General features: G+C 36.9%; 1 protein-coding gene across 4 annotated transcripts; it reads right to left on the minus strand.

Moving 5' to 3' along the window:
• Positions 1-900: 900 nt before the first annotated feature.
• Positions 901-11,696, minus strand: eif4e1c (eukaryotic translation initiation factor 4E family member 1c). 4 transcript variants are annotated; one of them, XM_006630444.3, is made up of 7 exons: positions 11,590-11,696; positions 10,458-10,546; positions 8,168-8,263; positions 4,949-5,012; positions 4,316-4,429; positions 4,069-4,208; positions 901-3,032 (listed from the first exon to the last, which is right to left on the minus strand). In XM_006630444.3, exons 1-7 carry the CDS (start codon positions 11,605-11,607, stop codon positions 2,918-2,920), a joined length of 636 nt encoding a protein of 211 aa, XP_006630507.1. In that variant the 5' UTR covers positions 11,608-11,696; the 3' UTR covers positions 901-2,917. The 4 variants fall into 4 exon arrangements, with proteins under 4 accessions (XP_006630507.1, XP_015202457.1, XP_015202456.1 ...); XM_015346971.2 differs by having other exon boundaries at positions 10,458-10,549; positions 11,590-11,695; XM_015346970.2 differs by having other exon boundaries at positions 11,518-11,593.
• Between the last annotated feature and the right edge of the window lie 77 nt (positions 11,697-11,773).

The following is an 11,773-nucleotide window of genomic DNA, read 5'->3' on the forward strand; positions in this document are numbered from 1 at the left end:
AAGAGTGCTTGCTTTCGTGATATACTATTCTGAAGCCCAAATACAGACCATTTTATTTTTTTAAATCTCCATCCAGCAACACCCCCAAAGCACAGGTCTTCGAAGAGCTGAAGTGTTTGAATTAAAACCCCTAACCATGTCAGATAATAATGCTGATCTCCCAGCATCCAGAGAGTTTACAAAAATTAACACAGAGGTGTGTAAACATTACAGGATACTTAATGCAGGTCCAGATAATGTGTGTGAAAGAGTTCTGCCACCTTGTGGAGATTGTTATGCTGTCCATCAAATTACAAATCCCCCTCCCTGTAGAAATCTATTGAAATTCCAAAGACTGCCAGGCCAACAACCACTCTTGTTAACACAGAAAGTCTCAAAGAACTTCAAGTTAAACAATGTGATGAGATGGGTCCTAGACTACTTCTTAAACAGGTTTCAGGTCAGACAGATTCACTACACTTCCACTAGATCACCATGGGACTGTCTCACCCCCCCATACTATATAAAATCTACACTAAAGATAAGAGAAAACAGAAATCTCAATAAGTTTGCTGCTGACAGCTCTGATCAGGACCCAAAAAACATCACGAACCCATTCTAAAAGATTTTACCAAACGGTGTGATGTGTTAAATGTCTTGAAAACAATGGGACAAGTCACTGATTTTATGTTATAAACTCCAAGAGACCTTTTTTTGTGGGAAACATTTGTTTGAAGGTAAACAGAACTATTTTCACTTTTTTTCCAGAAGAATTTAATTGAAAGATTCTTAAAACAGTCTCACACGTTGTGTTGGCAACATCAGTACTGTCAATAAAAGGTTGGGAATATTAGTTGAAAATAGCTAAATAAAGACAAAACAGCAGAAAGAAAGGCTACTCATTAATTTCTAATACTTGAGTATTGCCAAGAGATACTTTTGTACTTTATTATTTAGTATTTTTATGTGAGAAAAACATTTACGGAGTTTACTTATTTTTGTATCAAAGTAACAGTAATGTTACTCAAGAAACATTTGAATACTTTTATACCCTAAAACATAGTAGCAGAGTCTTCAGCAACATTTGCTCTACAGCATCATAGAGCAGTGTTTCAGAAACTAGAGCAATATATACACAATACAAAATCATGTTTTGACAACGGTCATTGAATATTGATTTATGACAACCCAATTTGCAGTTATTAGACTTCAACCCCCATAAAAGCAAGAGAAAGATAAAAACCATGCAACATACTGAGAACCATCATTTTACACATAACCACATACCACTTTGACTCTAGCAATTACCATCTGAGGGGGGAGTGGCAGCCATCTCTGTCTTTACTGTTTACTCAACTAATTCACATGGGGGGGGATACCTGTGCAGTGGCCTAACAATCATCAGCCCACCCCCAGGCTTTGCAGCACTAACAATTAAACACTGCTACTTGGGAACTTCTGACCACCTTCCTCTAACAAGAATAAGTTCTATGACTGTTTCTCACAATACAAATTAAATGAGTGCAGCCATGGACCTTACCATTAAAACCCAAACAAAGCAAAAGTAACCTGAATACATCCATCAGTGTGGTCTATATGAGTTTAGTCAAAGATATACTATTTACTCTTGTAGTTATATGGCTATGCTTTCCTTTAACTTATTGTGAAGAATAAAAATGAGTTGCATACCTGTTATCAGTGCACTTTTGCTACAGCTTAAAAGAACAAAGATATATCCCCTTTGTGAAGAACTGCACTTGGGAATGGAAGGTGTAAACAAATGCAAATTAACTTCAAAAGTGATGAACACTCACTCATCACAGTCTCTACTGTGAATGACGTATACAGCATGGGATAGAAACTTAAAATACATTTTACAAAGAGAAGAACTAACAAAAGATGTATTTTTAAATGCAGTGTACTGAATCAAATGTTTTAGTAAAGCAATTAACTTTTACTTTAAAGAATTTAATATACACCCTGGAATTACAGAAGCAAAAATCAAAGTACAAGAAGAGCAAAATAATTCACAATGAACTTACTTTTGCATTCACCCAGAAGTAGTGTAAACAAGCAATATCAATTAGAAACAAATTGTGAAAAGCACACTTAAAAGGAGGAGTATCCAGGTATGTTCTGTATTTTATATTGTATAAAACATTTCTTCTATAAGCAGTAGTTCACATTGCCAACTTTGTCAGAAATCAAAAACAAGGACCACAATTTCATGTCGGTCCTCCAACTAAAGTTCCACAGCAATGATTATGCCATAAATAATTCTGAAGAACAAAGATCCAAAATATATAACCCTACAAGCAAGAGTACTAGTTCAGCATGGCTGAAATTTTAATTTAGTTTGGAGTTCAGTTCCAGCCTTACAGAGTCACAGCTAAGGTCTGTTAATGTCATTTTTCATACTGCAGGCATAGCCGTTAATACTTCTCATTTTCAACACTGTCTGCCAGAAAGGATTTTAAAATTTTAGAATTGCTTAATGAAGTAAAATGGCACTGGCTCAATTATTCTGGTTATAACCATTTTAGAACATTTAGCGGAGGTCATATAGAGTTTGAGAAAAGCAAAACATTACAGAGAAAGGTTATATAAGCTTTACAACCTTTTTCCTGTAACTAGATATTAGTTGTACACTAAAAATCTATAGTTTAATATACATTTTCTAGTTTTATTCACTGCCTCTGATGCAGGCCTTTTATACCCTAGAGCAAAACAACCCAATACCTTGTGATCTGTACAGGGATATTTCAATGGCTGCCAGCCAATTATTACTGAAAAATACCGCCTTTCATTTGTGAATTTATATTATTGAACATTTACAAATGTTAAAAAAATGACACTACAGTAGTTGACAACCCAAAGTATTAATATGATGCAGATGGATAATTTTATAAACCTACAGAAATTTTAATCCAAGCCTTCTTCAAACTGTATACATGTTCTTTGTCGTGGATCCACTTTTGCTAGAGGTGTCATCATGAGACTGATAGCCAAGCAGGGCTTTATTGGGAACATTCAAACGCTCTTTGTATTGTTGCCTGTAATAGAGAAAAGTACACAGCAGAAATCAATTAATTGAAACTGGACATGAAGTCCACATTGCAAGGTTAACAAATATGAAGATAAAAGTGAACTTCAGTCATTTCTTTCTGAAACTTCAAATGTCTAACTTCAAAAATAGTTTTAAAATGAGAGACAGTTACAAAATTAGTTTAAAAACGAGCCACTGGAGTTTGTAAATCACTTAACCTGCCCTATATAACTGTGGAGCATGCCACTCATCCAAAAAATGTTATGTAAATCTTTTTATGTGCTCTCAGTCATAAGTGTTGCTAGAACACTTAAGAAAAGGTATATTAAAAAAAACAAATTAGGTTGTCATTTATCCAAAGCAACTTGTACTTGTACCCAGTTATACAGGTGGGCATTTTACTAGAGCAAACTGAATGAAGTGCCATAGATACAACAGCAGTGCCTAACCTTGGATTTGAACCCACATTCATCTCTTACAATGGTGCTTACAGTCAATAAGATCATAAAGCTTTTCATATTCACAAGCCTTTGAGATTCTATATTTTGTGAACAATTTGCTTCATGCTGTTTTAAAAGCACCCTTTTCGCCATTTTATATTTCAGAACCAAAATCCTAAACAAAAAAATACCCCTACTGGTAACAATCTGCCATTCGTAAATACGTGGTTCAGGTCACATAGGTGCTAACTCTTAGCAAGCTCAGTACACAGTTGCCATCTAGTGGTGAATTAGAATTGAATCAAAACGCACTGTTCTGCACTACATCTTTAGTAGTTCTTCATTAAGCAAGAAATTAACTCTAGATCTATGCGTAACAATTATAAACAAAACATTTAAATGAAGTCCCCTGTGAATATAGAACAAGTTTCTTGTAAATTAAAGCATCTTGGAAAAAAAGTGAAAATGTGGGAAATTAAACTCCATCAAAGCTTTACGATATAGATTTATTGGGTCATAAAACTGTTGTCAAGACAGTTAATTTGATAAGGCTCTAAAATGAAGACAATTAAACGTTTTTTGGCATTTATTTAATATACTTACCCTATAGTCATGATGGCTTCCTTATTTTGGCAGTTTCCTGTCCAGATGGATATCTTGTCACCTTTAGGTCTAACGTTGACAACAGCACCACAAACATCATCACTAGCTTCATCAAACGATTCGCCGATTAAGCATAACAACTACAAAATAACAAAAAAAATCCAAAGTGAAACCTCCACAGACTATTTGTTCAAAAAACGAATCAAGACTTTGACAATAGAAGACGGGAATTTATTAAGACACTTACGGTCTCCATCCAGTAGCGGTCTAAGTCATTATGTCTCTGCTGTTTGCCAAGTGTCATCAACCACCTGCCACCAAGTTTATTTCGGTCATCTTCCCACATTGGTTTTATTCCATCCTGAATGATGAAGTCGACACCCACTTGTAACAGCATTATCACATACAAGTGGCCTAAACCCTTCTGTAATCGAATGTAGGGGAATAACACTTTGCACTATTAGAACTCAATTTGCCAGCAAAAGCTTGAGAAACTCATGTCACTTTCAAGAATAACAAGAAAAGCATGCTCTTGGAATCATATATCATATATACACATCATAACATGACTAAATCACAAAAATAAACAGTTTGGCTATTTTATTCCAAATTTAAAAAAAAACTGCGAAGATGGTCAAACATTCCTGACAGTACTGCACGTTGTAGTCTGGGCCATTTTGAACATAACAGCTGAAAGTGATGAGGCAAAGAGTTGAAGAAATTCCAAAACATCTTAAGTCTTCTAAAATGGTTAACAAAAATAAAAAAACACACATTTACCCAGTCTGTTTTTTGGAAGATTAATTTCCTCAAACCACATCAAAACTACAAATTGGGACCATAGGTGACCATGGATTTCCCAGGACAATTCATGTCTTACCTTAAATAAACAATAGTCACATCCAAATCCAAGCTTACTTGGTTGCTGTATGTGATTGTATAACCTAAAGGAGACAAAATATTTCTTAATCTCAGATTGCAAATCAAATATCAATAATGTCCAGTATTAATGTGATGTGTTACATATAGAACAGGAATTAAGAAAAAATGGTAAATGCTTAGATAAGGAAAGAGATGTTTACCTCTTTAACAATACTCAGATAAACACAACAATTGCAAACTCTTCACCCAGAACTAAAACACTTAAAAGTAAGTTTATGGTATTAAGTCTTAAACATTTTGTAAAGAAATGCTAAAAACTATAGAAATTACACAAATATATACCAGTGCTATTTGTTTGAAATTTTGTGATTTCAAACCTCATCTATACTGTAGAAAGTGGACTGCAATCATATTGATCCTAATAATGTTACTAGTTCAACAGCTACCCTGGTCTAAATAGCATGTCCACCCCTGTCTATCCAACCTGTTATTCTGTTTTGCTGTGCTACTCACTGACTGCTTTTAGAAAAGAGAGCTCTATGAAACAAACTGACAAGCACTGCAAAGCCATCACAAAGCTCCCGAGACGAGCTATAAAGTGGCACTTCACAACCAGATATGCAGAACTGCTTAAGAACACATGTGAACACCTCGCTGGTGAGCCTGGGGGCAATGGGACAATGGAAGAAGGTGAGGAAACAAAGCACTTGGCCATCAAGAAAGATTTGTAACCAAATGAGAAGGACAAAGATTCAAGGCGCTGTGAAGACTTCACAACAGGCTAGTCAATGCCCACATGAGAAGGTGGATCCTAATCCTACAGTTGTGTGGAAAGAATTTTAAAGTATTCAGTTGTACAATAACACACAATATAAAAATAGAGAAAAGGCATATGTACAAAAATCAACAAACGCTAGAATTCCCAGATGTCGAGCTGCACAAGAGCAGGCTCTAGTGTCCTTTCTGCACAGCCAGGTCTTCAGCAGTGCAAGACGGTCTGAATCAGCAGATCTCCGATTAAGAGCTGGAGTGTATCCGCACAAGAAATCCTTAAAACAATCTGGAGCTAGACTATTCAGTGCCTTATAAGAGAGCAGAACCTTCAAATCCTTTCTCAATTTCACAGCAGCCTGTGAGCACCAGTTATGTGCTGAAGCCAATCACCACACAAGCCACAGATGTCAAGACAAAGCATTATCCAAGCATCAGGTAAACAGAGCCAACTGCTTTACCTAAACAGTGTTACACAGATTAAGGAACTATACTCTTGAGATGTTCCTAACAATCTTCAAATGAAAATCCTGGGCGCAAATAACACCAGGGCTTCCAACGTCCATCAAAGATTTGATTTCAGAAAAAAAAACACTGAAGTCACACACTTTGCTGCAAGACTGAGAATCTCAGTCTTGACACAGATTAGTTTAAGACAGTTTCACCCATGTTATTATCAGACAGAATTTTATGGTAATTTACCAACATCAGCTAAGTATAGAAATCTCAGCAGTAGTATCCAATTTCGTCTGCAAGTAAATGAGCATCATCAGCACAGCAGTGACATTCAAGTCGAAGGCACCTCTTCTGACCAAGAGGCAACATGTAAACACTAAATGGAAAACAGCCCAGCACAGAACTTTAAACTGTCCCTGAGTGAGTGAAACAATATCATAATTAAGATTGAGAAAATTGCTCCAAGTACCCCGATAGCAGCCATCCCAACAATGGCACAATGCTCCTGATCTCCAGGTAATTCAACATCTGATCCAGGAGGATGGTGTATCTATCACTATAAAAAGCTGCACCTAAATCCTTAAGGATAAAAAATGGGCCGTTTCAGTACTAACACCCGGTTAAAAAGATGTCTTTAGATACAAGATGAGATTTTGGCGTTATTTGACCTAAAAGGTGTCATCTGAAGGTTATGTTAGGAACATCTCAAGGGTATATTTCCTTTATCTGTGTAATGCTCTTTAGGTAAAACAATTGCTCTTTGTGCCATTGTTCATTTAAGAAATTTTGCAAGAACATTTAAATATAATTTGGTTAAGATTAAGGTGTGCATAGGATTTTCTGCAGCACTGAAACTAGAGCAAAATAAAAATATTATGGCACTTGTGTACTTTGGAGTGATGTGAAAGGTGTGAAAGCAGAAGAGTAAGCCAACAGCTACCTAGACCAGATTTCAGGGACCTGATGAGTGTACAAATAGACAAAAGCAGAGAAGCAAGCTTTAAATGGGATCCAAGACAGGTAGTATGTTTGATTTTAGCTACCAACAAATAACTGCAGCAACAGCAGCAAAACGGTTATTTACGAAAGCGGGAAGGCTGTGGCTGGGTTCAGCAACCAGTGACTAATATGTAATTTGTGAACTTGCACGCATTAAAAAACAAAAAGGACAAAAATCAGATTTCGCAGTCTGTTTTGTGTGAACACAAAACAGAACCTGGCTGCTCAAGAACAATGTTAATGTTGTTCTAAGATGGCAGATGAACTCTCAGCCCCTTCTATCGCCACACATTCTCTTGCCTACCAGAGGAGGAATGAGTTAAAATAAACATTACCACAGAATTATCTTCCTTACTAAAGCTTTTTCCTGTTGCTGTACAATCTAAACAATTAGGTTGTCTAGTCTTAGTTCTGTTATCCTGGCTCGATAATTAACCTACCCCCAGGTGCACAACAGGGATTCACAGTCTATGTAATTAAATCACAAAAGATGACTTTGCTGATCTTTTCATTATTTACAATTTCAATATGTAAATTTACACATCAGATGATTGGAATCATAAGTCTTAACATTAAAAAAGGAAATTCGAGGTACAGGCTATTTTGCTTTTATGCTTGCCCCTTCCTCTGGTGAGACCCATAAAAGAAAACATAACCCACAGCACCTCAGTAGGCACCCTTCCAGAAAACAAAAGGAATATTTTTATAAAAATGATAAAAATGAATGTTAAGTGTTAAGGAGTGTTAAGAAATGAAGAGTCCAAAATAGGAACTTTGAAAATATGAGGGCTCTTCAGAACATAGATATTGATTTAAAGATATCTATTCAGAGTGCATTTGTATTGACTGTTTGCCAGTTATACAATATAAACCAAAATGATGCTTTACTCCACATTACCTAGACCACCCTTATAACTCGTGTTTAAAAAACAGTTTACTTAAGCAGTGGCACAGCTAATGCGAACAGCCATCAGGCACACAAATTACTTACGCCCAGAAGTCTTCCACTGTGTCAAACTTGGCAATGAGTCGCAAATTTTCTGTCCAACTTTTGCTTTTGTCATTTTTGAAATACCAAAGGGCCCATCTGTAAAAGAATGAAAAAACATATCCTTACATGTAAAGCTCTGCCCCCCTCCCACAAACAAAACCCAAACAATTACAATCACATGTTCTGCAAATTCTTATTTCCAGGACCTATTCAGATCCCGCGTCGTGGTTTCCTGAGTGAACACAAGTATTGGGCAAACTGCACTTGCTAGGTCACGGCCCCCAAGCGTGACGCTGAATGAACAAGGAGATGGACTCTGATCACACAAAGCAATATAAGAAAGACTTAAGCAAAATAGCTGTGACTCAGATTAGGCATCATGGCTTAACCGTTTTGGAAAAACCCACGACAATTGCCAGAAACGGCATTTCACTGCGTTTTGGTCATCTTGAGGACATGGGCTTTATGTCTGGGAAGACCACAGAATCTTACTGCTCCATGCTTTTTCCACATTTAAGTCTTTATGAATCAATGAGAAAACTGACAGCACTTTGGACACTAAGGCAGGGCTAAAGGAGAATTCAGGAACTGAAAAGGGAATTTCTTCAATACTTTGAGGTTCAAAAGGCATCCTGGAAATATCTCGGTATTAATAAACAAATTGACACAGATTGTCAAAAGAGACTCCTGTCATTGGCAACCCTTCCAACGTTAAGGCTATTTTGTTTCACCCTGCCTAAAAGAACACATTGCTGTGCTTCTTTAGTACATTCAGGGCATCTGCTGTATGTGGGAATGGATAAACTATTACTCGATTCAAATCATACTGGCCGAAAGATGTAAAACCAGACCATCATGCAAAACTCTCAAACAAAAATCAGCCAGACTAAAAAGAAAAAAGGTCTTTATTCTGCACTTTCTAGAATGTAGACATTCTACACATTGTGCTGAGCTCTGTAGAAAGTAATAGAAATGCTGTCAGCCTTGTCACAATAGCACCATTGTCTACAAGCTCTATTCTTTAATATGGCAGAAGACATTCTATTAAACCTATGCACTCAATTTAGTTTTACCATGTACACTGACATTAAAATTCAGTTAATACCTATTTCTGTTATTCCCAGATAAATTTGTTTAAAGGCTCTACATGGTATGCAATTTCTTACTTATCTCTATTTTTGTATTATAACTTTGCTCAGCACAAACAGTATGTAAACAGCCCTGTATGATGTTGTGGTAGGTTTTAAATCTAGACATGTTCTAGTGTACGTTGACAAGAGTACAATTTCTTTGGGTTGTCATTCAGCTCTAACATACAAGTCAAATGGCAAGACAGCTCTGAGAGGTAACTACTCCCACTGGAAACACCAGCTTCTGATCAACACTTGTATCTTACATTATCTGCAACTGATCTGTACAATCCTTACCGACCATCCGCATTTTAAATAACATGCTAAATTTAAATATTGCTGATAATTTAAAATATTACGTAACCTCCCCAACTAAAAACATGGACATTTCAGACATAGTGAGCACTATCAAGTACTCTGTACATTAAGTTTAAATCACCAGAGAGACGAAAGTTCTCTCTGTTTACCACTAAACTAGAAACTCTGCATTCAGGGTTTACAAAAAAGTGTAAATTCAGCCAAATTACACAAATTTACACAAGCCAAATTCAAAGTGATGACAATCTATGATACCCCATCATGCAAGCAGTGTAACATCACATTCCAAGTGCACAAGAAAATGAATGGGAGAATCGGGAGCAAGCTGCCCAGCCATGTTGCAGATGCCCAGGGCTCAGGTTAAAGAAAGGGCTGGATGAGAGCCCAGGATCAGTTAGCTACCCACTCACTACCACCCTAAATAAGCAGAGAGTAGACCTCTCTTGTTTGTTATTCTTATAATCACAAAACAAGGTCCATTTCATTGTTTGCCAAACTGCACAGGTCTTTGTATCAAACGGGACTTGTGTTCTGGATGGTGACTTTAATTGATGACCTTGCAATAAACCTTCAGTCATTTTTATGCTATATTCAACCATGCAAGATCTTTTGTGTGACATCAAACAAGCTATACAGCATAAAAAGAGAACCAAAATGCAAATTTGAGCTCAGCTTCCATCAGCATTTTTAAAATAGCTTTAACAAGAAAACACCCAAGAAGGGTGAAATTTTAACATTCACAATACACTGGAATTTCCACCAGATCACAGTGAATATTATCTCAAACTCACGCTGATCTTATCGGTTTTAAGCATATCTGAAGTATCCAGAAAAAAAGCTACCTGTTTTGCAAAGGATGTTTAATGTACTGATCTGGACTTGTAACTGCAGAAGAGGTTTCAGTAGAAGTCTCTTCAGCTTCAGGTCCACGCTGCTTAAAGAGAACAGGAAACAAAAGTTAGCACATTTTGAAATAAATCGAAAACAGCCAGAAAAACTACGTCACTGTAGATGATACAGTCGATAATCTCCCAAAAAATTAGGCCTGTTCCTCCCATTGAAAAATAATATACATAAATGACTCAGCCGAAATCAACGTCCAGATAAAGAGCTCAATGTCAATGCAGGATTATCTAAAAAAAATTGTAAAGCAAGAATATACAAAACTTAAATTCCGTTGACGACGTGATTCAGTATTTGACTTTAAATGAAAAGGTTCTTCTAGAATAGTGTCACTAGATTTCACTTTAAAACAAAAAAGCTCCTATCAGAATTACGCTGCGCATTATCTAGAACACCAAAAAAAATCACCTTGACACACTCCAGTTCAAATCCAAAGAAGTATGCTTTAATTGATTTGTGCTATGCGGTCGTTTTACTGTACGTAGTATCCAACATATTGAAAAGCAAGCTTGTGATGTGGCATCTAAGACCGGTATCTACACAGCCTTCCAGACTTTCAAGTACAAGTAAAAAAAAACCCAGTCGTCCACGACAGAATTGGGCTGTATCATGAAACCACTAAGATAAAACGGATATAATTTCGTTTCTGGATGCCTGATCTTTGCAATTCATTCAACACACGTGTCTTGGTTTCTACTCAAATCGGCCAGAAAAAGAAAAGCTCCGCCGGAAAGATCTGTACGAATTTAAAAAAAGGTATTTCACCCTAAAATTCGTTCTATTCCCAAATCCATCACTGAAAAATAATTGCTAGGAACCGAACCGACAAATATTGTCTAGACTCTGAAACTAAACGAGTTCCTTACTAACCCTCTCATTTCACCCTAGCATTCTGGGTACTGAACATGCTGCAAACCAGGGTGCATCGCCAACGCCACTCCCGCTCCATCAAAACTCTTTTAACAGAACCCCAAATATTTATAACACACTATACCGAACCTCTAGATGTTTAATACCACATATTTCCATTCGTTTACAACATCAGAGTCCCGAATCTCCATCCCAGCTTACCGGCTCCGAGGTCGCCATCTTGCCTTGCAAAAAACGCTACTGTCCACTCGGCCTGGCGCGTCACGCTACCACTAGGGATTCCTACGGCAGGCAGCTGAGGTCAAACTTGTAGTACGTAGACGAGAAGTAGCGTTATCGCGAGAGCCAAATGCCCTTTGACTCATTCATTGCATGGCCAGTGGTC

This window comes from Lepisosteus oculatus, chromosome 4 (genome assembly GCF_040954835.1).
Source record: "Lepisosteus oculatus isolate fLepOcu1 chromosome 4, fLepOcu1.hap2, whole genome shotgun sequence".
Taxonomy (NCBI): Eukaryota; Metazoa; Chordata; class Actinopteri; order Semionotiformes; family Lepisosteidae; genus Lepisosteus; species Lepisosteus oculatus.

Bases quoted from the DNA above. Each gene is read 5' to 3' on its own strand.
- eif4e1c (XM_015346969.2), bottom strand. From the start codon at position 11,547: ATGGAAATATGTGGTATTAAACATCTAGAG. The intron at 4,430-4,948 runs GTAAGACATGAA...TTCATCATTCAG, and splicing joins GTGACTATTGTTTATTTAAG to GATGGAATAAAACCAATGTG. The intron at 3,033-4,068 runs GTAAGTATATTA...TCTCTATTACAG, and splicing joins GAAGCCATCATGACTATAGG to GCAACAATACAAAGAGCGTT.